Source organism: Arachis hypogaea, chromosome 19 (assembly GCF_003086295.3).
Source record: "Arachis hypogaea cultivar Tifrunner chromosome 19, arahy.Tifrunner.gnm2.J5K5, whole genome shotgun sequence".
In the NCBI taxonomy this organism is placed as follows: domain Eukaryota; kingdom Viridiplantae; phylum Streptophyta; class Magnoliopsida; order Fabales; family Fabaceae; genus Arachis; species Arachis hypogaea.
The window spans coordinates 157,097,692-157,124,969 of NC_092054.1; the positions used below are offsets into that span (position 1 = coordinate 157,097,692).

Below are 27,278 nucleotides of genomic sequence, written 5' to 3' on the forward strand. Positions count from 1 at the left end.
AAGTTTTTTTTTTAAACAAAACGCTCAACACATCAACGTCAAGCATCAATATAAAAATATTAGACAGATAGAACAAAATAATTTTTAATTATCTCCGACAACATCATCAACAACCCAAAAGATCAATTATCATTTTACTCTTTGTAACTCCTAATCGATTTGTTGACTGTTTTCGTAACATCTGTTTCTTGATTCCTGAAGATTCTATCATTCTTTTTTAGAAAAAACCCAATCAACCACTTATTACGTTCTTCTTTTCTTACAAGTGCACCTGTCCAATTCTCAAAATGTTGCTTAACCTGAAATACACCATGGTTTATCATAGGCACACAATCAAACACACCATACCTGCCAAATAAACTCACAATTAATAAACAAGTGGTAATCATTCTCAGTATACTATTTACATAAAACACAAATACTATCATTTTGATCAATGACGTCAAATTTACTTAATATCTCCTTAGTATTGACTCTGCCCACTAACACAAACTAGGTGAACAACTCAATTCATGGTGGAACCAATCCCTTCCAAATAGAACTAGTAAAACTGTAACTTGTAATATCCTCCGGCAATAGTTCAGCCTGCAAAATCTGCACAAAGGAGGTAGTAGAATAAACTCCTAATTTATCAAATTTTTACACTAATTGGTCCTCTCTTCCATGTGTTAATATGATTGACTGAAGGACTCCATGGAATTGATTAACTAACTCCAACTCTCATTGGAATAATTGTCTTCTCCATTGAAAATTTCATATCTATTCTAACTCATCCCAAAATTCACATTGTCCTATTACTGATTCACTTTGGTTTGAAACCAAGAAAAGTCTTGGAAAGACTAACTTCAACATACCACAGGGTAGCCAATTATCTCTCGAAAAGCGAATTCTTCTACCATCTCCTACCTCCAAAGATAATCTTCTGATCATATTGTCTCTTACCTGTTGCTCTTTTATCTATAACTGGCATATATCCTTTCATGAGCCTCCTTTCTTTGGCACAGGCTGACAAGAGAGAACAATATTTGGATTCAAATCATTACAGGAGCACACAATTTTTTTTTATAATGGACAATCTTTCTTTGAAAATTTCCACCACCACTTGAACAAGAGAGCTGTATTCTGAATGATTACATCACCTACTCTCAGACTTTCTAACTTTTTTAGGGTTTGGACAATATCCTACCTCACTAATGGTAACTCTTGATTGCTATCTTCCTTACTCCATAAGAACTTTCTCTACAAGGAAATTAACTTCTCTACCACTGCTCTGTGCATCTTATATAAGCTGAGGTAATCAACTAGCAGACTATTCAGCACAGATTTGATAAGGACCGGTTTACTAGTTTTATTAAGCGTTTTTGCTTTTCACAAGATGATTTTCTCTTTCACTTTATCTATTATTGGTTTTCAAGTATTGACCAACCTCAAATTCGCTCCCAAAGAAATACTAATATATTTAACTGGCAACGAAACTTCTTTACACCCTAGCAATCTACACATCTTTCGTGATCACTCCTGCTCACAATTAACCAGAATCAAATTAAATTTATCAAAATTAATGCTCAAGGCAGACATCAGCTCAAAGCACCGCAAGGGTCACTTGTAGTTCCTGATAGACATCTCTTTCTGAGGGCATAATAGTATGGTATTGTCCGTGAATTGCAAGTGAGATAACGCAACATTGTTCCGCCCAACCAACAGAGAAGCAATCCTGCCATTTCTAACTGCCTCTCCTACCATCCTATGGAAGACATCAACAACAAGAACAAATAGGAATGGAGAAAGAGGATCACTCTGTCGTAAGCCTCATTCCATCTTAAACGATCTAGATAGCAAGCCATTTATCAGAATTGACATTGATGTCGTGCAAACACATTCCTTAATCCACCCTCTCCATTTTTGCCCAAATCTCATCTTTTGAAGTACAATATCCATAAAACTTTGCCTTATTCTATCGTAGGCATTTTGGAAATCCAGCTTAATTATCACCGAGCTCTTCTTTTTCATCTTTAGTCACTGCACAGTTTTACATGCAATCAAAGCCCTATCATGGATCTTCTTTCCCTTCACAAAAGCACTCTGAGTCTCCCCAACCAATCCTGACATTATCCTCCTCGTTCTCCATAACATTTGATATGACCTTATACACACATCCTACCATGCTAATCGGCCAAAAATCCTTAATATCCTTAACTCCAACAAATTTGGAGCCAAAACTATCAATGTGACATTAGAATCCTTTGGTAGGGTAGCAAACTGAAAGAAATCCATGATAGCTGTAGTGAAGTCTGACCTAATATCTCCCCAACACTTCTTAATGAAGTTCATATTGTATCCATCACAACCAGAAGCCTTAGACGACTCACAATTCCATACTGCATCCTCTATCTCATCAGCCGATGGCATCCTCTCCAATTCTGCAACCTCCTCCTCCGGAATTTGATTAACTAGTCCATCCCAAAAACCTATCAATAGCGTTACTTCCCGATGATACAAGCTCTTGTAAAAGTCCCAGATAGCAATCTTGATCCGCTTGATTCCTTACCAATCTTTCATTTATTACTAAAGTATCAATCCGATTACTCCTTCTTTTTGCTTAGGCTAAGTTATGAAAATAACTTAATTAAGCTTTTTAAAGTTAATTAAGTTGATATTAATACTGTTTGTTTTGAGATTGGAACCGAAAGTTCATTTTTTTAATAACTAAGAATATTTTAATAAATATTTTTTTTATATCCATATTTATCTTAAATAAAATAAATACTAAAATATAACTAAGTTCTATACACTTTATACTAAACAATACAAAAACTTAATTTAATTTCAATCTCTTCCAAATGCAATCTAAGAGAGAGGCGATAATAACTAGTATAACATATCTCTTTAGATTTAGTATCTAGGGCGTAATGTCTTTCTATACATGAGCAAACCAAAATGTACGACACTTAATGAAGTGTTCAACCATACATCTAAATCGCCTTTAGATTGAGATAGAGCATCATATAACTTTTTCCCTTTTTCCCCCTAATGGCTTGTGAGTCGTTAATTTTAAAATAAGTCTGGAAATAACACATGATTGTATAAGTTAATAGATTTGGCAAGACAAAATAGATAAGAGAGGGAATAAACAAAATTGAAGAAAGCTACAAAACCTAGTCGGCAATGGAACCATGCTCCATGGTTGCTTTTAAAGAAGCAATCAACCTATTCATAAGCATAGGCATCACCATCTAAGAAGTGATCGGCAATAACATTGTTGGCAATGTACGTAGATTTCGTAGTAAAAGCGCGATAAGATACAATAACAAAGTGTGGAACAAAAGTCGCATAAACAAGTCCTAAAATCTAGTGAGATAACTTAAGTCCACCCTACTAAATTGCTACTAAAATCATCCTTTTAAAGTACACAACTTGGTGCATCCCAAATAAAAAAAACGCAGGACAACTATGTAATTCCCAAGGTGTTTTTATTGTGTCAAATATGATACATTCTATTATTAAATTCAATGCGCCGAATCATCAACACCTCAACCAAGCTTTCATGCATCATCATCATGTCCCAAGAGACTAGGGAGGCTCATAAGTTCTGTGTTTTCTTTTCATTTCATGCTCTTTCATCGTTGACATGGTTTACTACTTCCCCTTGGCTGTCCAGGGGCATGTACTGTGCCATGATGGCTCTGATTTCAGAATCCATGTATGACTGCAAAAGAAGAGATTGGTTAAAGAGGAGTCATCACATGCTTCTTTATAGAAGCTGAAAATAACCATGATGGAATGCCAGATAAAGCTTACCCTTATTCTATATTTGTACACTAGGTATGCGCCAGCAGCAGTTAGAAGCAAGCCAAGTAAAATGACCCAAAATGCAGCCCAAACAGACTTCCCTCCCTGACTCGCAGTTTTACCTACAGAAAACCCAGCAGCGAATTAAACAAAAAAGACGAGCATATTCAAAAGTTATACTGATATGCAAGAAGAGAACGACAAAGTGCATGTAACTCACTTATGCAGGCATCATGGTCCCTGATATACAGAAGGTCTCCACTGCAACTGCAGTCATAGCTGCCCCAGGTATTCTTGCAGGTACATTCAGGGCACTGACAAGCTTTCTTATCTCCGCATTCATCTATGTCTGCAAGAATGAAACAGATGATGGTGTAAAAATTTAGATATACATCTTTCTTTTCCAGTTATTATGAGAGCATTCCCGTATATACTCGAGTTCATAATATTAAGCCAAATGATTAAGAAGACTGCATAACTACTTCAATGATGGATGAAATTAAATATGGTATATACATTACACCGTTTACACGCGTTAGTCAGCATTTCACATACTGGACCAGCAATAAGTTTTTCTAGGTCAATTAAAAATGTATAACATAAGGAGAATCAAACAGAAGAGGGAGCAAGGAGTTTGTCCAACATTTTGGAAATATGTACTAGTCAAGCAATCACAAAAACTAGCTTAAAGGGTGCAAAAAAGGGGGTTCATCATGAAACCAATCTGGAAAATTTTCAGCTGGGTTGTGTTTCAGCAGGGTTTTGGATTCAACTTGCCAAGCTGGAGTGGAAGAAAGTTATTGTGCATCGGGTATCAAGCATGATACAAATTGTAATACAGCTAACAAGATAAAGAATATAATCATGTCTCACCATCACAGTTTTTGACACCATCACCCTTAAACCCTGCAGGACACTGGCATTTAACATGTCCATCATCCTGTTCATGAAGCAGTTGACAAGATATGTCATAATTCAACTCATGTTAAGGATCTTTTGAAGATGGAATAAGCTGAGCTAGAGGGTAACAAGATAGCCACTAACCAAACAAGCAGAAAACGCGTGTCCATTACGGGCATCATGCCAACAACCCCCATTATTTATCTTGCACCGCCCAGGTCCACTGGCTGTAAAACCAGGAAAAAACTAGTTAAATGAAAGTGAAAAGCAAGTTTAAAAAAAAACACAGATGCTCTGAATCTAAAAGATCATCACAACAAAGCAAGAACTAAGCAAAAAGTAGAGTAAACATCTTTGACTGTCCTTTTCTTTTGTCCCCTAAAAGTAAAGTCCATACAGAATATATGCAAAAATAAAAGTTTTCTACAAAGCATTTCAACCTTCACAGGTTGTATAACCATCTCCTTTGAACTGCACGCCATCCACAAGGGGGCATTCGCATACTCGGCCGCGGAATGTATCCTGATAAAACAAAAATCATATATGTAAATTTGGAATATAGAAAACTGGAACCTGAATTACATGCTATTAGATATTTATATTTCCACTCAAATATAAAATACCTTGCATGCAGTGATGTTAGCTGCTTTATCCCGCCAACAACCACCGTTGTTATCCAAACACTCATTTGTCTCCACATCTGCCAACCAAAAGTTTGTCACTCAAAAAGAACCGGATCCAGTATTGAAAAGCATGCAAGATATATTCCTCCAGCAACACAGAAAGTAAACATTACCACTGCTCAAACAGACGCCTGGTTCAGTAGTTTCTTCAAACCCAGAGCATATAGCTTTCATGACAGCCCCTTTTTCCAGTTTTCCTGGATAACATTTTAGCAGAGATAAAAAATTATATAACCAAAGAAGTTGCAATCCAAAATATAACCATGAGAAACATACAGTACAAACCTCGATACTGTCGATTATTGACAACAAGAGTCGGCAATATGGTGACATCACCTCTGGAACCCTTTCCAACCTATAAAACTAGTTTGTTAAATATCTATATAACCATCTGATAAAATGAATGAAGTGGTACTATAAGTTGATTAAAATTGTACCTGTGCATCTTGCTCTTCCTTCAAAACAGGATTGTCAGAATCAGCATCAGGATCTCCCATGCACTTCTCAATCTTTTTGAGATCAAGACCTGCAGATATTGAATAATCATATTAGGAAACTTTACTATGAACTGCCAGGATAAAAGCATAGGCAATAACAATTCACTGACCAAGTGACTTAATGACAGCATCAGCACACTCCTTATTGTATTTTTTCTCCTTCATCGGACATCTAATTTGAAAATCAGTGACATAGTCCCACCACACCCAAGGCTTTTTAGTTTCATTTGCCACCTTAAAAACGCAAAGCTGCCTTAAGTTTTCAATAACCACATCTTTCCCGTCATAACCAGTGCTGAAGTCCTGCTCAGGATCTGGAGCACAATATCTTCCGTGATTGATGCACTGAGACTTGCACTGTTTGCTTAATGTGAACGCCTGAGGACAGTACCAAGTTATATAATGGGGTGTAAACTGAGTATAACCACCTTTTTCAAGTATCTGTGCAGCACCCTTAAAATCCTTCACAAATTCCATCAACATATCACATTTAACTCCGCATTCATCATTGCTGTTGGTCCACAACTCATACTCCACGCGGTCATCTGGGTGGGGAACAGCCTCTCTCCAATCAAGATTTACATTGACCATATCACCACCACTTATGGCATCCTTTAATTTTATACCAAAACTTTTTTCAATGAGAGCTGATGGTATTGTTATGTTCTCTATGTATTTTGCAGATGATCCATCCTCCTCAGGTGTGTCCATAGTTATCAAGTTTTCATCAATATCATCCGCAACAAGAACAGCAGAAGCTCCAGCCTTCTGGGCATTCCAGACCTTCAAAGCAAAAAAGCAACCTGGAAGGAACAAATGGACAAAACATTAAGAATACAAACCACGGAATACTTCAATACTTCAGCTATCAATCGATTCAAAGATAATATCTAGCATCCGATGATTTAATCCAAATTCATCACAAACAAAACAGCAAGTCAGTGTAAACAATCAACTTCAGCTCAACTACATGCAAAGCATCAAAAAGCTTCTGCCACAAAGCAAAACCCTAGCTACAAAATCTTACAAAATACACTAAATAATTAAAAAAAAAAAAAAAACCTTTAAAATTGAAAACATAACTTCAAAAAAGTAATTCTCTTTGAAAATCAGCTGAAGCTCAGACATCAAATAAGTTCAAGCAAGAGGAATCTTACTTCCACGATCGAGCAAAACGATGGTGGGAAGAGCACCGGGCTTGGATTTGAAGGAAATCCCAGACTCATCGAACTCCTTGCAACCCTTTTGGTTGTCCTTCGGGTACACGACGCTCCCGGCCATACTACCACCATACTGTGGTATCCCAAAGTTACCAATGGCGCTGTCGTAGGTCCCCTTGATTTTCTCCGGCGAAGTCACCGTCAAGCTATTCTTCTCCACCACGAATCTCCCCATTGACGACGGCGCCACCGACAGCAACAGAAACCCTAAAAACAGCGCCAGCGTTGATCTCCGAAGCTTCTTCATATTTTTGGGAGCACCCAGAGACGAATCCGAAACTCGGTTTTACGAGTTCTAAATTGGGATGGCGATACTACTTCTGTGATTCGATGAGTGTAAAAATTGCACCTTTATTCCCAGCTTCTGCTAAAATTAAATAAGAAAAAAAAAAGGAAAAAAGAAACTCTAGTGGAAATTATCGTCGATGCTGCTTTTTAATTTTTAGTTGTTTGAGAAGGGGACTGGAAAAAATAATAAAAAAAGCTGAGAAATTGTGGTGTGTTGGTTAATTTTGCATGCTTGATTTGAAGGGTTTGATTGTTTGTTAGGGACAAGTTATTTGTGAAGTCTCTCGCAATCTATAGAGAGAGAGACTTGGAGACTTTGGAGACTTGGAAATGGAAAACTCAAAGATTTCTTTTTCTTTTGTGTGAATTTTTATTTATATTTATATTTTTTTCCTCACTCTGTTGAGTCCACGGAGACAAAATATTACTCTTCTTAGCTATTAAGCAATTTACTAATTTGGACTCTTCAAAAATCAAAACCTTAGCTTCTTGCCCAATTCAAACTCATTTTAGAAAATTTTAATTAAAAAAAAATTATTATAAACCGTCTTGTTGATTTACAATATTATCTATCCGGATTGAAATGCGTTCCTGGTAAATCGGTTTCTCAAGTTGAATAAGATAGAATTACCAAAAGTGACTAAACACAATAATCAATACTCAAATACAGATGATTACGAAGGAAAATATATTGGCGATAAGATAATTGGTATTGAATACACTTAATTTTTTGTATAAAAATGTCATGCGAAAAAAAAAAATCAATTACTTTATATTTAAATATAAATATAAATATATAAGTTATTTAATTTAATTTTAATATGTATTTTATATTTAAATAATTAAATATATATTTTTAATTTATAACTAATTTTTAATACAAACATGAATTTGCTATCCGCTTTATTAAATTACTCTTCTACCTTATCCCATGACAATAATAAAAAAATCTCGTTATCCACAAATTCAACCCAACAGAATACATAAATTCAATGATAATTTTAGTATTTATTATCTTATCTTTATGTTATTTTCTTATCTTATCTCATCTTTACTTTATCTTTCGTAGGCAATGCTTTATATATATATTTAGTTTTATCTTTGTAATACAATTCAATTCAATCAATCAAAAAATACAAAGTATAATATTCTTCTTCTCTTCTTATTCTTTCACAATTTTATCATGGTATCAGAGTTTTGGTATCCTCCTTAAAAAAGATACATAAGCTATCATCTTTTCGATAAAAAATCACCCTACTTTTTTTTAACCTCCTCCCACAATAAATAATCAATTTACTTTGAATTAATATATTGAGCTTGGCTCATTAAACATTTTTATTTTACAAAAATTCTATCATGTAATCTTATAATATTTTAATAAAAAGGTTAAAGGTTCGAATTTTATTTTAAATATTAAAATATTGTATAACTAATTTTTTTCTCCTAAAACAAATGACTTACAAAAAAAATCAATACCTTAACACTTGCTTCTTTCTTGTCAAGTCTAAAAAAACAAACACACACTTATGAAGAAAGTATAATTAGGAATTTAGGATGGATGAATTAAGTTTTAACTAAAAAAATAATGATCTAGTAATAGAACTAAGATTCGGTTGTGTTCAAATATATTTTTAATTCTCAAATTATAATTTGCAAGGTAGAAAGTACAATCTCATTGAATCCAATAGACTATACACTGCATCAATCTCATTAATCCGGGGGGTTGATGTTTGTCTGAGAATAAAACAGATATGCATAGTTAGCTGCACATTAGGTGAACCATAATAATTAATAAACTGAATCATACACATAATAATAAAGTATAACTAAATCACTAACTGAACCATATCTATTATTCCTCACATGACTTTTACTAAATTTTTATGTGAAATATAAAATATATTACAAAAATAAAATAATACACATATTTATATATAAATATATCATAATTAATTTAGTAAGTGAATTTTTTATGTATATAATATTTTTTGTGTCTTTTTATAAAAAAGCTCAACCATAATAATTATAAGGTGGATACTACCATAAAGATTTTATTATTGTCTTCATATGAAGATGCTTCTTTTTTACCATTAGATGATAAAATGTATGGTTTGATTTTGATATGTTACAAAAATGTTATTTTTTTTAAAGTGTGGCTAAACAAACAAAATACATTTTTAATACAAGAATCTTCATAAAAAAATGTTTTTAGCCTCTTCATTTGAGTAGTTACCTAATTATAAAGTGTTCTTCACGTGCAAGATTTTTATAATAATAAAAATATATATAAATATTTATTATTTTGAATATCTTATGTAGTTGAAAAAGTAATAAGAAATCTAACACTGGATAATTATATTATTCTTTAGCATTTCAATGCATTATCATATGTAGGTTCAAATGAAAACGTGTACCAACCAATCACGAGTTGACAAGTGTTTGGAGAAACCTCACGTGGACCAATTAAGATGGCAACAATAACGCTTTAAATTTTAATTGCTCAATACTTAAAAACAAAATGAGAAGCTGCTACACAAATTTGTAATTAACAAACTATGATTTATCATACTAAGATTCTCCTGGCAACCGTGAATCATGGAGATGTTCAGCTTCCATCATCCATGGCTCATGGCTGCTAGGGTGAGGGCTCATATTTATAAAGAAATAAGAAAACTTAAATTTATTGGAAAATGTATAATTGTGTGTGTGTGTGAACATCAGATATTGATTTCTCTGTAAGCTATGTGAAAATTGGTTGTCCGGATTGAAGATAAGAAAGCTGAATTAAATTAAATAATGTTTTTGGCCTTTTAGTACTCTATAAATATTGAAAGTGACATATTGTAAATGTACCACAATTTAAAGTAATATATTTATTTCTTAACAAAAAAAGAATTTAGATGATAATGTATTAATGTGAAAAGGAATTCCTTTTCTTTCTTTAGTTTTTCTTCACAAGTGGATCTCTTTTTTTTCTTTCTTTCTTGTGGTTTTCGTCTACCTTTGGGGCTTCAAATTGGAAAATGATTAATAAGCGTTTTGGGTATGGATTGGACCATCAAGTTTTTTGAATCAACCAAACTTTACAAATACATGTAGTTGACGAGTCCAACCAAAATAGTAAGAGAAGAGAGAATTTGATAACAAAAGAGGTAATTGGGCCTTGGCCCAGTCATGTTATCAAAAACAAAATAACCAGGATGGAGTGAGAGAGAAACATTGCTGTAGGGGTGGCAAAGGAGCGGGTAGAGGCGGATTTTCTTCTATCCGACTCTATTCCGCCCTATAATAACTCGCATAAAATATGTCTCGTTTCTATTCGTGGTTAATAAAGAATTGAACCATAACGCGCCTCCACGGGTACCCACTCCGCCACTACTTGTCCCTATAATTATTAAAATAAATTTCAAAATTTATATAACCATCATTACATATATAACATAAATTAAAGTAAAATTTTAAATATAATACAACATTATTAATCATTTTACTAATTATTTTATATATATATTATACATATTATATATTAAAATTATATATATTATATATATACCGGGGCGGGTATTACCTAAACCCAGCCCCACCCCCGTCCCGCTCAAGAACTCGCCCCACTAAGAACCCGCGGGTTTAGATGGTGTTGTCACCCCTACATTGTTCTCTCAATATCAAGTGTTAACAAAGAATTTTCGTAACCAACGAGTTGATCGAGTGATCAGCTCACTCATCCGATTAAACGAGTATTGAAACTTTCGAAGGAGGAAGTACGATGAGCCAATATAATTAGTCTACAATGTGACAATGAGGGTATTTTTTAAATTAACATTAAATGATAATTAAATTAATTAATTATAAAATTATTTCCAATTTTAAATATAAAGCAAATAAGGTATAAGGATTCCAAACAGTCACGAACACCTCCAACCGATCTCCCTCACCCTCTCTCTCCTCTCTATCCTCTCTCATCTGTTGCGCTGCAACAGACACCGGCCGCCGTAGCCCTCAACATCCACCGCCGCGGCGCAGCGTGACCTGAAGCCTTCATTAACGTCGATCAGAACTGCAGCGCCCAACCTCCTTCGCGCGTCTCCCCCCTGCTGGCAGCAGCTGCTTCGGTCAGCCCCGGTCCTGCACCGCTCACCCATTGCGCACGCTCATCTTTCGGCGCCGGTCTGTCTCCGCGTCAGTAACCTGCACGGTGTGCGCGCCTCGCGTCCGCCTGGCTCCTGCCTCCTTCATCAGCCAGTTGAAGGCGTGACTGTTTGGACGGGTCACGGTCGCATTGGTGTTACGGCCCCCTCACACCTACTGTCGTCGTCTTCTCCTCATCTGTTCAAACATTTTTTTTTTATTTTCATTTTATGGTTATATCAAATCATAAGACTCATGGTTCAAATTATATTTTTTTTTTAATAAAATTAAATTATTGGAGGATCATAGTTGCTTTTTCTGTTTATTCATCTCCTTCTTCTTCTATTTTAATAGTTAATTTAGGATGGTCATTTTAGTAGGTATGCGGATATTTATTTTAAATTTTATGTAGATGATTATTTTGACTTGATTGGGTTTAGTTATATATAATTAAAATATGTTGGATGTTCAATTCATTAAGTAAGCAGATGATTATTTTTATTCTTAAGTGGATGATTATTTTTACTAAGGGTGAGTGATGTGTGGCAAGCCAAGTAGCGAAAGTGAAGTGGGATGATTATTGATGAAGGTGGGGTGGCCGCCGGTTGAAAAAGAAGAGGATATTGAAGTGAAATGTTTTGGTAAATTAAAATTTTGAATGATTATTTTTTTAAAATAATTAATTAAATTTTTTAAAATTTGAAATTTAAAATTGAAAAATTTAAAATTTAAAATTTGATGTGAAATAACTGAATCAAAATTTTTGAATTTAAGATAATCTATGAAATAGTTTTTATTATTTATCCCTATTGGGCTAAATAACTAATCAATTGTACATATTGTCAAGATTTTTCATTGTCTCCCTAACGAGATTCCTTCTAAAATTATCTATACTCCTTACAATTTTCTCATTAATTAAGGACACAATATCAGAGAGTTGAGTTGGACTATGAAACCAAGTACTGCCAAAATATCAAATTTTACATGGTATGGTTGAGTAATCAAAGATATACAATGCCTCAATAATAATTTTCATGCATAAAACTTATAAGTGTCTTTCATGGTGTTACATTTTCCATATAGTAGCGTGCACTTTTATGAGCTAATGTGTCTTCAAAGGCACCCTTACCCTTTCTCTTTCTCTTCCCAGGCCACCTTCATCCATCCATCTCACATCACCATTTCCCAACAGTGTCACACTCCCACTGGCTTTCTTATAATTAATTACCTTATCATATTTAGTAACGTTATATATCAACAGTTATCATTAAATAAACTCTAAACTTATATTAGTAAGTTTATATGTGCTGGACCATGTGGCTAGTGGTGCCATGCTATAAATGGAAGAACCAAAGCTGCTTTTGTTTCATTTAAGCATCCTATAATCATTATATATCTCAATCCACAAGCAACCTGCAACCACACTATAATCTGTTATATATAAATCAAACCAGAGAGATCACAAACATAACATAAAGAAATTCCATAAAGACCATGAAGAATAAACTAGTATTGTTGTCATTATCTTTTTGCCTTTGTGTTGTGGTAGTTCCAATTAGGAGCCAAAAGCATGCATGTGACAAAGGCTTTTCTCAAAGAAGCAAATTCCCATTTTGTAACACTTCATTAACATATGAGATTAGAGCCAAAGACTTGGTTTCACGGCTAACACTTGAAGAAAAGGCAGAGCAATTAGTGAACCCTTCAAGCGGTGTGTCAAGGCTAGGTGTCCCTGCATATGAATGGTGGTCAGAGGCACTTCATGGTGTATCAAACTTGGGTCCAGGGACACGCTTTGACAAAAGGGTCCCTGGTGCCACAAGCTTCCCAGCAGTGATTCTATCAGCTGCAAGCTTCAATGCAACACTTTGGTACAACATGGGACAAGTTGTGTCTACTGAGGCCAGAGCCATGTACAATGTGGACTTGGCTGGTCTCACTTTCTGGAGTCCTAATGTCAATGTATTTCGCGATCCAAGGTGGGGTCGCGGCCAAGAAACTCCCGGAGAGGACCCTCTTGTTGTGTCTAGATATGCTGTCAAGTATGTCAAGGGATTACAAGAAGTGCCTGATGAAGCTAGTTCCAAAGCTGATCGCCTTAAGGTCTCAAGTTGTTGTAAGCATTACACTGCTTATGATCTTGATAACTGGAAAGGCATTGATCGCTTCCATTTTGATGCTAAGGTAAAGATTTACAAATTTAGTGCATGATCATTATCATATGAAGATTGTAATGTATAAATTGATTGTATATTTCAGGTGACAAAGCAAGACTTGGAGGACACGTATCAGCCTCCATTTAAGAGCTGTGTGGTGGAAGGTCATGTTAGTAGTGTCATGTGTTCTTACAATAGGGTCAATGGAGTTCCCACTTGTGCTGATCCAAACCTGCTCAAAGGGGTAGTAAGAGGCCAATGGGGTTTAGACGGGTTTGTCATTTATGAAATAAAATGCAGTTATTTTCAATTCTTTTCTTTTTAGTTTTTATATGAGACAATGAAGTGAAGCTTAGCTCACTGATGTTGTACTTTACATGCAGATATATTGTTTCAGATTGTGATTCAATTGAAGTATATTATGATGCAATTCACTACACTGCAACACCTGAAGATGCTGTGGCTCTTGCACTGAAAGCAGGTAAATATCATCACTCATGTTAACACCAACAAAAAGATTCTACAATTTTTCTGACAAGGAAGAAAAACCATACCATTAACATGCAGGTTTAAATATGAATTGTGGGGACTTTCTAAAAAAATACACGCCAAATGCAGTGAAGTTGGAGAAGGTAGATGTATCTGTTGTAGACCAAGCACTGGTGTACAATTACATAGTTCTAATGAGATTAGGCTTCTTTGATGACCCCAAATCACTTCCATTTGCAAATCTTGGACCATCTGATGTATGCACTCAAGAGAATCAGCAATTAGCCTTAGATGCTGCAAAGCAAGGAATAGTTTTGCTTGAAAATAGTGGATCTCTTCCCTTATCAAAAACCAAGATAAAGAAACTGGCTGTGATTGGTCCAAATGCCAATGCAACCACAGTTATGATTAGCAACTATGCTGGAATACCTTGCCGCTACACTAGTCCATTGCAAGGACTAGAGAAGTACATTTCTTCTGTGAGTTATGCACCTGGCTGCAGCAATGTTAAGTGCAGCACTCAGAGCCTTTTCGGAGCAGCAACTAAGGCAGCATCAGGTGCTGATGCAGTTGTGGTGGTTGTGGGATTAGACCAGTCCATTGAAGCAGAAGGCCTTGACAGAGAGAACTTGACACTACCTGGATTTCAAGAGAAGCTTGTTAAGGATGTTGCTCAAGCTACAAAAGGAACATTGATTTTGGTGATCATGGCAGCTGGCCCAGTTGATATTTCTTTCACTAAGAGTGTCAGCAACGTAGGAGGAATATTATGGGTTGGATATCCTGGTCAAGCTGGTGGAGATGCCATAGCTCAAGTAATATTTGGAGACTACAACCCAGGTAATGTTTTTTCTGTCATTAGACCATAGATTATGTCAACCAAGCTTTAGAAAGAAACTAACTTTGAAGTATTTATATTATTTTTAAGGTGGTAGGTCCCCTTATACATGGTACCCAGAATCTTATGTTGATCAAGTACCAATGACTGACATGAACATGAGAGCCAATAGAAGCAGGAACTACCCTGGAAGAACCTACAGGTTCTACAATGGAAGCACTCTCTATGAATTCGGACATGGATTAAGTTACTCCACATTCACCACCTATGTAGCATCAGCTCCCAACACCATAGTGATCAAGAACTCATCATCCATTCATTCAAAACTTGAGTTCCTCACCGATGTTCAAGCAATTGATGTTTCCACCATAAGTTGCCTTGACTTAACATTCTTGCTTGTGATTGGTGTGAAGAACAATGGACCCTTTGATGGATCTCATGTGGTGCTAGTGTTTTGGAAGCCAGCAATGACCGAGCCTGTGCCTGGTGCTCCAATTATGCAGCTGATAGGATTTGAAAGGGTGCAAGTTAAGGTTGGGATGACAGAATTTGTAACGGTGAAAATAGATTTATGTGAAGAATTATCAGTAGTGGATGATGATGGTAAGAGAAATCTGATCACTGGACAGAACACTATTGTGGTTGGTTCTTCCAGTGATAACCAAGTCACACATAACATTGATTTTAAGCTTTCAGAGATTGTGGATGGAGAACACTTCATGTCTCAGTGATACCTCTGCTGGGAAATAGCCATAACATAATAACACTATCTATCCATTATTATGGAAGTGATGAGTTTAATTACATTTTGATAAGTACAATAGAAATTTTTTTTGTGTTTAGTTCACTTTTACTTTGATACCTAAACAAAATATTCAGATATTTTGATGTATTTGATATGATATTAAATATTTATATTTATATAAAATAAGTTGATACAAAACTAATTACTAGAAAAATAGATAAACATAATCGCTAGAAGAAGGGCTTGAACCTTCGACCTTGTGGTTAACAGCCACACGCTCTAACCAACTGAGCTACTCCAGCTTGATGGTTAAATTTAAAAATCAAAACATACTACTATTAAATTTCTATATTTCTAAATCTTTTGGTCAGTTTAGTGCACATCTAACCGGGTGTTATTCGTGTTTCCATTCGTTGACAAATGTTAACTATACCATAATGCTGTCATTAAATTCACTAATTAATTAGTTCCATATGGATAATGGATGTCACTGAATTGATGAATGAATTCACACAATCACTAATTTTGTGGTTCCATGAATTATAAGAAAAAAACAAAGTCCTGTGGATATTCAGTATTCACTACGCGCAATAACACAGCCGCCGAAGCAAGGAATATCTAATCCCTATTGGTCAAAACTATATCCAGATAAGACCATATCCATCCATATATTATTAGGTGACTACTCTAATAAAAATTTTATAATTTTTATCATGTGAAAATATTTTATTTTGACTATTGAATAATAAGTTGTAGAGTTTAATTTTTATATATTATAAAAATGTTATATTTATTTAAAGTGTGACTAAATGAAAAAGTTATACTTTTTAAACAAAAATTATCATAAGAAAATATTTTTGACATCTTTATTGAAGCAGTTGCCACCATATCATTATTATATAAGATACAAAGAACACATGACAAGCGAAGCAAAAGTCAAAGTCAGAGTTATCATACTCGAGCATTGCAGTTCCATTTCCAATTGCCGAGTTAAATTATTCAAAGCCTTACCAACTTTTCCCTTTATTGCAAGCAAAATTGTTTAAAAACACCATACATGCATTAATCTTTTACTTCTCTAACTAATAATAAAATATCACACGTTATTAATGACTATATTCTAATGTCAAAGTGACCTTACAAGTCAATGAAATTATTCCATCCCATTCATTTGTGGCACTGGTGGAAATTTCTTAGTACCTTTCATAGCACACCAATTTTGTTGCAGTATAAATACATTTCCTCCTTAGAAACCTTCAGCAATACAAACCAAATTAAAGAACAAAAATTCATCTGCTGTTCAAGATTGTCAAAGGCTGTTATTAGTTGTGACTTGTGAGGGAAAGAATGGAAGGTTTGATTCCATATCTTTATCAAGCGATAAAGAAGCACCAAAATAATCACCATCATGATCACCACCACCACCACCATGGAATGAAGAGGAGCTTGTCCCATTCCGAGAGCTCAAACCGGAGCTACCATTTGCTCTTGGGGTCAGACTCCTTCACTGGATCATCTCACAGGAGAACAAGGTCTGAGTCTCACCCTCCCAACAATAATACTACAGCTGAAGGTGTTGATAGCTTCTTGGTCAGTCCCAGAGGCCCTTTCGCTGTTGCTCCTCCTCCTCCAAATGCTGCCACAACTAGTGCTAAATCTTTTGCTGCAAAAGTCTAATTGATGCAAAATGGAAGATGTTCAATATTTTTTATTTATCTTATCCCAGCCACTTTTAGATATTATTGTTTATCTCCTTTTCTGGTATTTACATAATTCATTTGTTTAAGATGATGGGTGAGTATCATTATTTGTCATCTAATTGTGTATACATCTGCTCTTGAAGACTGATTCTTAGAGTATCAACTGTAATGAACACGACTAGCTTTGGATTCATTATTTATTTAACTCCTTTTTGATTCCCAGATATAAATTGATTAGTTACTCTGAATACCTCATTTACTGGTGAAATAAAAGAACTTTCTTTTCAGTTTTCATATTGTCAAGAATAAAAAATAAAAAGTTAAAAGTGAAATACTATTCAACAATGAAAGTTCTCTAGGTTGGTAGGAATAAAAAATTCAAAGATGGAAAATAGCCGTTTCATTAATGGTTTGGTTCTACTATAAAACTTCCGATACCTTTACTGGCTTACTAAATACTTCTTAGTTGGTGGCATACTCTCCTGGGTTAGTAAACTTTAACAGACATGCATAAAATTCACCAAAAGGACTAAACTCTCAACATGTAATTTATAAAACGTAATCAGCAAATGTTGCAAAGTCATCTTTTGACATTGTTCGACAAAACACGAAATAAACTATGATTTCCAAGAAAACAATCATTACAGCTTATCAAATACTGGCTATTTTTTCAGATATCATGAAGCCAAGAGTGCTTCCAGCTTTGCAATCTGGTCATCATCGTTCTTTGGCGTAGGGTCCTTATTAACCTCTTGATACAAATCGTGTTTCCACTTCTCTGCTCGGGTCTTGGCTGGTTGATAACCCTGTCTTCCATGGAATCTATCTCTTCCCCTGTAATTACCATTGCCTCCATTGGCCCCATACCTAACTCTTGATGAAAAGCCATCCCTCCTAGCTTCAGTCCTGTTTGGTAATCTGTCATCTGCATTTTGCTTCTCAGGTCTATCCATATGGTTAGGGTTGCTGCTTTTTTCTTCCTTCCTTTCATTCCTTTCTGAAGACTGGTCAGTATGGATAGCCTTTACCACCATCCTTGTTGCTGGATTAACTTCTCCTGAATCCACTGGAATCTTCTTCTCCCTAAATGCTGGCCTTCTCCTCGTAGTAGTAGGTTGCTCATCTTTCCTCTCAGAAAAACCACCCCGTCGCTGGAAACTGTCATCCAATTTAGTATGTGATTTCTCATCTCTTGGCTCTCTACTATGACCTGTCTCCACCTTTTCATTATACTCTCTGTTTTGAGAAGAGATTTTTCCTGCATGAATATCTGGTGTCAATATCCATACACAACAAACCAAACGGTTAATATATATCCAAAAGTATTTAAAGAAGGACGGAAACTCACCACCAGCTTCCCTACGATCAGCATTTCGACCAACCTGCCCAGCATTACCACGTTCATCATGCTGTTATAAAACATGCATAGGCAAGCCTAAGATGGTTACATGAGAGGGCACTTGAAAGCATGGGGCTGAACAAGAATCCCGCTACATCACACCCGAAAAATAGTTTGGATAAACTGAATAAACAATCAAGCATGTAAAATGATTTTAAATCCGCAGCTGAAAAACAATTTCCAGGTCATCTTGAAAATGATCATTAAGGCATTGCTTTCAGCCCAAGATGATGAATATGCAACTTCTTACAAATCAACGTCTGTGAGAACAATTTTCAGCAATTCTAGGAGAGGAATCGCTTTTATACAGCTTGGACGGTCAACTAGGCAAGTACAAACTATTAGTATCCTAAAACCAGAATTCAGTCACGACCGTTGTTAACATTTATATGATACAGGTCTACTGGAACAACTTAGTTCACATGTAAACAAGCAATGCTCCTACATTTACTCAATTCTAGAATAATAATAATAATAAAAAAACTAAAAAACAATTACTTTGTAGCTTTTACTACACCTGATAATAAGAGTGGGATCTTGGAGGTTGAGTAGGATCAGATGAATGCTTGGATGGTTCATTATGATCATTTGATTTCTTGTCAGCAACATCTTTGTTAACTTCCTTAGAACGATTTGGCAAATTGGGTCTTTGGTCCCGATCCGTATGGTCTCCTCCATTTGTTGCTACTCTGTCCTTCTCTCTCTCCCTCTCTCTTTCTCTTTCTTGTCTTCCATCCCTTCTATATCTCTTGGGACTAAAAATAGCATCACACATCATCTCACTTTTACCAGCGCCTTTGCTTGAATTTTACAGATATAATTTTTTTTTTAAAAAGCGTCTTTGTGTTTTTCGTTAAACTTTCCAAAATTTCTGAGAATAAGCATTTGATCGTAAACTATGCTAATCCAAACATGATACCAGAGTGAATTTAAACTAACCCTAGTTTGAACAGAAAATGATGCGATTACAAAATATAAAAGTAGACATTAAGAAAAAGAGCGATTAGGAACCTGAATTAAGGATAATGCGTTAGCATACCTGGATTCTGAATCGAACTTAGAATGGTGGCGCTTCGAATCAGAGTCTCGACGAGACATGAGATTTTGTAGTGTTCAACGATCCTGAGCTAGTTTTAGTTTTAGGGCTAAGCTTCTCTTTGTGTGCCACTTCATGCTATCCATTCTCACATGCGGCGGATTCTACCCAATGCCTCTTTCAACATTACACACCAGCCGCACGATCCTCATCTTTCATCTTGTTCGTATGTGTCATGAAAATAAGGTTAAATTTAGGTGAAAACTAAGCTGTAGTCAACTTCACGTGAAGTTAATAGCTGAGAACCGTTAAATAAAAATTTAGTCAAATTAGTCAAACCATCTAACGATTCTCAGCTATCAACTTCACATGAAGTCGACTGCACCTGAGTTTCCACCTTAAATTTACTATCCTCACTAAATTTATAATTAAATTTTTATTATATAAAAAAAAATGAATTAATTAAAAATATATATTTAAAAATTAAATCTATAAACCTAAAAGTTTTTATTTTAAAGATATTTTGTTAAAAGAAATATTTTTAGTATAATAAAAACTGAATTACAAAATTTAAAATAATATAAGAACTTAATTAAAAACTTATAAAATAAATTTGATAAAACTATAAAAATTAATAGAATAATTTAATTTAAATATAAATTTTTAAGAATATTGTATAAAATATTTTTAAATTTTAATGCATTAAATAAATAAAAATTTGAAATTTCGTATATTATATTATTAAAATATACTTTTAAAACACAAGATAAGTAAAATCAAAATGTGAAAAATAAAATCTTTTATTGAAAAATAATAATACTATACCTTAGTCTCATAAAATATGATTCTAACATATTTTTCAAAAGATGTATCCAAATAAGGGGAAGTAATTTTTTTATCTATATATTTTTATATGTTTTTAGAATATAAAAGATGTTTTTATTTTTTCCTCATTTTTTATGAATTCTTTTTAATATTAAAATAAAAAATATACAAGAAAACTATTCATAACAAATTAATGCATCTAATATTTTTTGTCTATAATTATCTCTATATTAGGTAAAATTAATGATAAACTTTGGTTTTGCACATCACATAGAACACACAGTTATACTCTCTAAGTTAATATGAAATTTTATTGTTGAGAAAAAATATCTTAACTCATGTTTTTAAGTTAAATGTCATGAGAGATACAAATTTGATCCATCGAAATTAACAAGAAATATTTTAAAATTAGGAAAAAAAATTCACTTGGGTAATAAATATAAGTTAATAATAAACTTAGATTTTTTTATGTCATCAACCTTTGAGAGTTTTTATTTTATCTTTCAAATTCTTTAATAAGATATTAGTTGTTTGTACGGATAAATAAAAATACTAAAAAATTAATTTATTTATGTATATAAGAATTTTTATAAATAAAAATAATAATTTACTCATTTTTTCTAAATATAAAACTAATTTACATCAATTTGCTAGGGACATTCTAAACTTTGTTAATAAAAAATGTAGGTTATGAAAAATCTTTTTTTGGGAATATCAAAACTGCATTTGGAAGAGAAACCGAACTAAGATTAAGAGATAAAAATTAAAAGACAAATATAGAAACTAAATTAAATTTTTATATTGTGTTTGATGTAAAATATACGGTACTAAGTTATATCTCAATATTATATTTAGTTTAAGATAAATACGAAAATTAAAAAATAAATTTAAAATTTACAAAATTAAATAAAAGTATTTTTTTTAAATATATATTTAAAATTTTAGTCTTCGTTTCTAAAAATTTTTGTCTATGTATTTCTAAAAAGAAATAAGATAATAAAGAGACTAAGATTTTATGTCACAAAAAGTCTAAAACTAAAAATTTAGTTCCAATTTATAATCACCAAACAAATGAAACCTAAGAAACACATGAGTTTTAATCCTTCAATTTTAGTTTCAGTCCAAAAAAACAAATGAAGCCTAAGAAACATGTATGGCCATGGCACAATGAATATTGTGCTGGTTGAGTGGATTTACATTTCACTCAGACAAGAGTATATGTATTCCATCAAAGCTTAGCTAATAGCTATCATCATCAATCACATTATCATGAATTTAGTGCATGCTTCTCTATCAAACTCCATTAATACACTGCCACTCACCAAACACTTCCTGCCTATATATTTGAGGTATATTTTTCATTGCCAAATATGAGTTGTAACTCACCAAATTCATGCTCTTGCCGTATGCAATAGCTTGATTAACATTTTAACAGTGTTCTTTATTCCCATAAAGGATGTGCATTCCTCTTCAGATGCCACTGCAAATTTTATTAAGAGAAGGCTTTATTGAGAAGTGAAAAGATGAAGACTACTGCAGAAGACTCCAAGTTATTCTTTAGCACCTCTTTGCTTTTAGTGATCTCAGGTTTATATCTCTCTTTCCCTCTCTTTCAGTGCCATCTACATTGTTCACCATATATAACTAACTAATATATCTAGGAATAAATGCAGGACTTGGTGTCCATTCCTTACCTTATGATTATTCTGCTACTACTGAGGCAAGAATACATAAAGTCTCATGAATAAGAATCATTTTCTAAAATAATGGAGAGTAGAATACTACAAAGTGTTTTTCATAAGCTGCTACATATTTGTATATGTTCACCATTTGCTTCTGAGGTTCAAGAATACATGATAATTTAAAAATATAACTTAAACCAGACAAGTACTTAAACCATTTATGTGATAGTTTCTATAAACCATTGATACATAGCGGTTGTTGACAATGCCTTGATGAAGCAGTGTGTGGCAGAAACACCAAGAGCACAGTATGGTGGAGGCATTATAATAAATCCAGGATTTGATCACAGCATAGATGGTTGGACAGTATTCGAAAATGGTTCTATCGAGGAACGAATATCCAATGCAGGCAATAGATTCATTGTTGTGGGAAACAGGACTCAACCATCAGATAGTTTCTCCCAGAAGGTCCAACTTAAGAAAGGAATGCTATACAACTTTACTGGTAACTTAGACTTTGAACTTTGAAGACAGCATTCTCATACATACAATCTATGTTCTAGACTTGTTATTATCTCTAGTATCATGAGTTCTGTTTCAACCAGAAGTTTGTGACTTTATTTCCATATTCAGCTTGGTTTCAGCTCAGTGAAGGAAGTGACACTGTATCAGTTATATTTAAAACGAATGCAACTGAGCTGATTCGAGGAGGCCACGTGGTAGCAAAGCATGGATGCTGGACTCTGCTAAAAGGTGGCATACTTACCAACTACTCAAGCCCTGCTGAGATTTTTTTTGAGGTGAAGTGAAATACTTTCTAGACTTAATACCTGCATGTTTCTCAGCTTTAAGAGCATGAAAAAAATAGTCAAATTCTCAAATGGTTCTGGTTTTCTTTTATTTAGATATCTTTCAAATTTTGTGAAGTGAAATTGATTCAACCATGCAGACCAAGAACTCAAAGCTGGAAATATGGGCTGATAGTGTTTCCTTGCAACCATTTACCAAAGAGCAATGGAGATCACATCAAGATGAAAGCATTGAGACGGTAAGCAAGTGCATACCCTTCTAATTTTTTTAGTTAAAAGTGTGCATACCAAGCATGAAAGTTTATGCTTCTGTTCTACTTCCATCAAGACTAAGTCTTTGAATTAAACTTGTAGGTACGTAAGAGCAAGGTGAGGTTCCAAATAATACATACAAATGAAACAACATTAGAAGGAGCAAGTGTCACCATCAAACCAAAAAAAAGTCTGTTTTCCCATTTGGATGTGGAATGAACTTCCATATCCTCACAAGCAGCGATTACCAGAACTAGTTTGCATCGAGATTCAAATATACAACTTTCGCCAATGCCATGAAGTGGTATAGCACAGAGGAAATTCAAGGCCAAGAGAACTACACCATAGCAGATGCCCTGATGGATTTCACCAAAGAGAATGACATTAGTGTCAAAGGCCACAACATTTTCTGGGACAATGAAACATGCAGCCTAAATGGGTCAAGTCCTTATCTTCTGATGAGTTAAGGGAAGCAGTAGAAACAAGAATAAATTCTGTGGTTTCAAGGCATGAAGGTGAACTCATTGCATGGGATGTGGTGAATGAGAATCTCCACTTCAGCTTCTTTGAGGACAATCTTGGTAAAAATGCTTCTGCAGAGTATTTTTCTAAAACTTACCAGCTTGATCCAAAACCATTATTGTTCACGAATGAGTATAACACTATTGAATATAGTGGTGATAGAGCTCCCAGCCCAGCCAATTATATTGCGAAAATGACGAAGATTCGGTCATTTCCAGGAAATGAAGGAATATCAGCAGCAATAGGGCTGCAAGGCCATTTCACTGCTGGCCAGCCAAATCTTACTTACATGAGAGCTTCTCTTGATGCTTTTGATACTACTTCACTTCCAATATGGCTCACAGAAGTGAGTGTGGATTCAGATCCAAATCAGGTATTTCTAATGTTTAAGATATGAAAACATGTTAATTTGATCAGTGTTGTCCTTAGAATTCGATACAGACTATCTTCTTAGAATTTTAGAATAAAATTGTACTACTTTAATTAACTATAGCTTATGACTTAATGATAAGACACCAAATTGTATTCTCATTCTTGATTTTTTGATGGGAAGCAGGCAGAGCACTTGGAAGAAATTCTAAGAGAAGAATACTCTCATCCTTCTGTTGAAGGGATCATCATGTTTGTCGGTCCGGCAATAGCTGCAGGTTTCAAGGACATGGCTCTCACTGATGAGAATTTTCAGAATACTCCGGCCGGTGACGTTGTGGACAAGCTCATCAGTGAGTGGCAAACTGAGCCTCAGAAAGCCATAGCAGACAGCACTGGATTTATACATTTTTCACTGCATCATGGAGATTATGATGTAACTGTGACACATCCTCTTGGCCACTCCTCAAAAACACTGAATCTAAGTGTAAGAAAAGATTGTACACAACAAACCATCCATGTCAAAATGCATTCATAAAAGCTATAGCAAACATGTACAACGTTGAAAGATCCTGATAAAATATTATATAATATTATTTTTTTATGAAATTTGATTTTCAATAGTCATACAAACGAACGATCAAAGTAGGTTCCCTCACTCTAGTATTATGAAACAAGCACCCAATATATTTGAATATACTTATTGAGTTCAAATTGTAAAAATAAAAAATAAAAAAAAATATATGTTTCCTTAAAGTATAATACTTTAAACTTTGAAGCCTGGCACATCTTCACTTCCCTGACACTGAGCTATGCTGTAAAATCCCTATAATACCCTTCTCTTATTTTTTCCAAACCAAAATTCTAACCCTAACTCTGACATAACACACTCCCTCACACACTCACCAAAACCCTAGCCACCCTTACCCCCTTCCAACAGCAGAACAAAAGAACAGAAAGGGAAAAGAGAAGAGGGGGAGAACCGGAGAGGGAAGAGAAGAGGAAGGAAGGGAGGTGGCACCGGTGGGCATCACTGCCACCGTCGCCGCCGTGGTGTCATCGTGAGGAAGGCCAGAACCGAGGGAGAGAGAGTCGTGCAAGGAGAAGGAGGCGTCACCGTCTCGTGTCGCCGTCGTCACCGTTGAGGTCTTCATCGTTGCCGTCCATGGAGGTTTGCAAACAGAGGGAAGACGCGCCATTCTACCCAGAGCCGCCACGGGAAGGGTCGTCGCCGTCAAGCCCAGCCACCATCGCGGCCGTTCGTGCCTCCGTTTCACGCCGCCAGATCTGTCGCTGGGAGAGAAACAGAACGCGCGTGGAGAGAGAAGGGGTCGCAGGGAGGTTTTGCCGCCGTTGGAACTCCGCTGCTGCTGCTGCTATGGCCGCCGCGCCTCTGCCGCCAAGAAACACCAAGGAGGGACGTCTGCTGCTGCGTTGTTCCTGTCGCCGTTTGGATGTACCTGAACTAAGTCGTCGTTGCCACTGGAGTTGAACTGTTCCTGTCATTATCCCGGTCCAGCCTTTTTCCTTGATTCTGCTCTAGCTTTCATGTCCTATTATGCCACCAATTAATCTGTCTTGTCCTTGTTTTAATTCGATTTTAGTTTTGCCTGTTTTAGATTTCCGGGACTATCGCCAGCTCCATTTTGTCGCTACTCCGGTCTAAATTCTGCGCTCATTCGTTTTATTCTACTTCAATCCTCCTTATCTTGGATTCGACACTCTGGGTTTGGTCTCTTCGGTCCGTTAGGACCATGCTGTGAGTAGGCTTTACATTTATAACCGTTAAGCTTTTGGTTTATGCTATTATGAGTTTTTAATTATATTTATAAAACTGTTATTGAAGAACTTTGATTTGATTAGAATAATTGATTTATTATAGCTGAATAATTATTTTTATGAAATTCATACTTTAGAGATTTACATGAGACTATATATATATGTTTGATAAAACCTTATATTATTTTAAAATATTGATTTTATTTGAATATATACTTTTGAAACATTAAAGTATTTGTTGGCACTCACTTTAAAATTATAAAATATGTTTTTATGATTGAGAAAGTATGATTTGAAAAGATTTCTGATAAAAAAATATTATCTGATTGATTTGATTCGATACCTTATATATATATTTGAGAGATTGAAGATTTATTGTATTTGAAACTATATGTTTTGAATTGGTTTGGGAGGCTCGTATTAGAAAACCGTAGTTAACGGCGGTTATGACGTTAACTTAGATGCATCTGACTCAGACTCCAGCTAGCAGGGGTGTTGCTAGCCTAACGTGTAGGCCACACGTTAGATCTGTTATTCTGTTAGGACACACAAGAGGAAAGGGCTACCCATAGAGGTGGAGTCGCCCATGTGTGGACTTTTGATTTGATTTCTGTATGAGAACTCCCTTATTGATTCACTTATTATTATCAACTGCTATTTTCTAATTTAAATTACTTTGATAATAATATTTATATGGTCTCATGTGGATTATAGATGTATTGTCTAGTCACTGAGTTGCAAAACTCACCCTTTTTTTTTCTGAAAATATTTTTCAGGAACAAATACTTGACTATGTGAGATTTTCTAATCAAGAGTCACAATCTGCAATGAGTATCTATTTTTGTCGAGTTCCTAGATGTATATGCTCCATATGTCACAGGCAGGATCCATCCATATTTATTTATTTTATCTTTTATTAAGAATATGTATTTATTCATTTTAGAAATTGTAATTTTCTATTTCAAATATTTGTTATTTTTTGTATTCAATTTATCGTTGAGTCGGTTAGGCTTGCTAGGGATTATTTTCTTAAGCGCCGGTCATGGCTCGTTTTGGGCCATGACATATGCTCTGTTTTATTGGTGCATTCAGACTTAAATGATGAGTTTCCAAATGTTCTTTAATATTCACATTTGTCTTATACATCTCTTTCCATATGGACAAAAGATGAT

At 34.7% G+C, this 27,278-nt stretch overlaps 3 protein-coding genes, 1 non-coding gene and 1 pseudogene across 7 annotated transcripts; 2 read left to right on the forward strand and 3 right to left on the reverse strand.

Annotated features, from left to right (window-relative positions):
• Positions 1-3,256: 3,256 nt before the first annotated feature.
• LOC112776235 (vacuolar-sorting receptor 1) lies at positions 3,257-7,858 on the reverse strand. Its single transcript, XM_025820309.3, has 12 exons — positions 7,027-7,858; positions 5,980-6,672; positions 5,810-5,898; positions 5,658-5,727; positions 5,486-5,569; positions 5,313-5,389; positions 5,130-5,211; positions 4,834-4,916; positions 4,663-4,729; positions 4,010-4,138; positions 3,799-3,911; positions 3,257-3,706 (listed from the first exon to the last, which is right to left on the reverse strand). Exons 1-12 carry the CDS (start codon positions 7,334-7,336, stop codon positions 3,608-3,610), a joined length of 1,896 nt encoding a protein of 631 aa, XP_025676094.1. The 5' UTR covers positions 7,337-7,858; the 3' UTR covers positions 3,257-3,607.
• A 5,069-nt stretch (positions 7,859-12,927) lies between these two features.
• On the forward strand, positions 12,928-15,931 carry LOC112776236 (probable beta-D-xylosidase 5). The gene is made up of 5 exons (XM_025820310.3): positions 12,928-13,689; positions 13,765-13,934; positions 14,045-14,142; positions 14,229-14,990; positions 15,079-15,931. Exons 1-5 carry the CDS (start codon positions 13,000-13,002, stop codon positions 15,717-15,719), a joined length of 2,361 nt encoding a protein of 786 aa, XP_025676095.1. The 5' UTR covers positions 12,928-12,999; the 3' UTR covers positions 15,720-15,931.
• A 30-nt stretch (positions 15,932-15,961) lies between these two features.
• On the reverse strand, positions 15,962-16,035 carry TRNAN-GUU (transfer RNA asparagine (anticodon GUU)). The gene has a single exon. It is a non-coding gene; the product is annotated as a tRNA-Asn (tRNA).
• Positions 16,036-17,963: 1,928 nt separating this feature from the next.
• On the reverse strand, positions 17,964-20,090 carry LOC112776237 (uncharacterized). 4 transcript variants are annotated; one of them, XM_025820314.2, is made up of 4 exons: positions 19,872-20,090; positions 19,350-19,587; positions 18,782-18,815; positions 17,964-18,691 (listed from the first exon to the last, which is right to left on the reverse strand). In XM_025820314.2, the coding sequence occupies exons 1-4, from the start codon at positions 19,928-19,930 to the stop codon at positions 18,111-18,113; spliced, it is 912 nt and encodes a 303-aa protein (XP_025676099.1). In that variant the 5' UTR covers positions 19,931-20,090; the 3' UTR covers positions 17,964-18,110. The 4 variants fall into 4 exon arrangements, with proteins under 4 accessions (XP_025676099.1, XP_025676098.1, XP_025676097.1 ...); XM_025820313.2 differs by having other exon boundaries at positions 18,782-18,842; XM_025820312.3 differs by having other exon boundaries at positions 19,350-19,632; positions 19,872-20,028.
• A 2,558-nt stretch (positions 20,091-22,648) lies between these two features.
• Positions 22,649-25,782, forward strand: LOC112779174 (endo-1,4-beta-xylanase 5-like; annotated as a pseudogene).
• Positions 25,783-27,278: the final 1,496 nt, after the last annotated feature.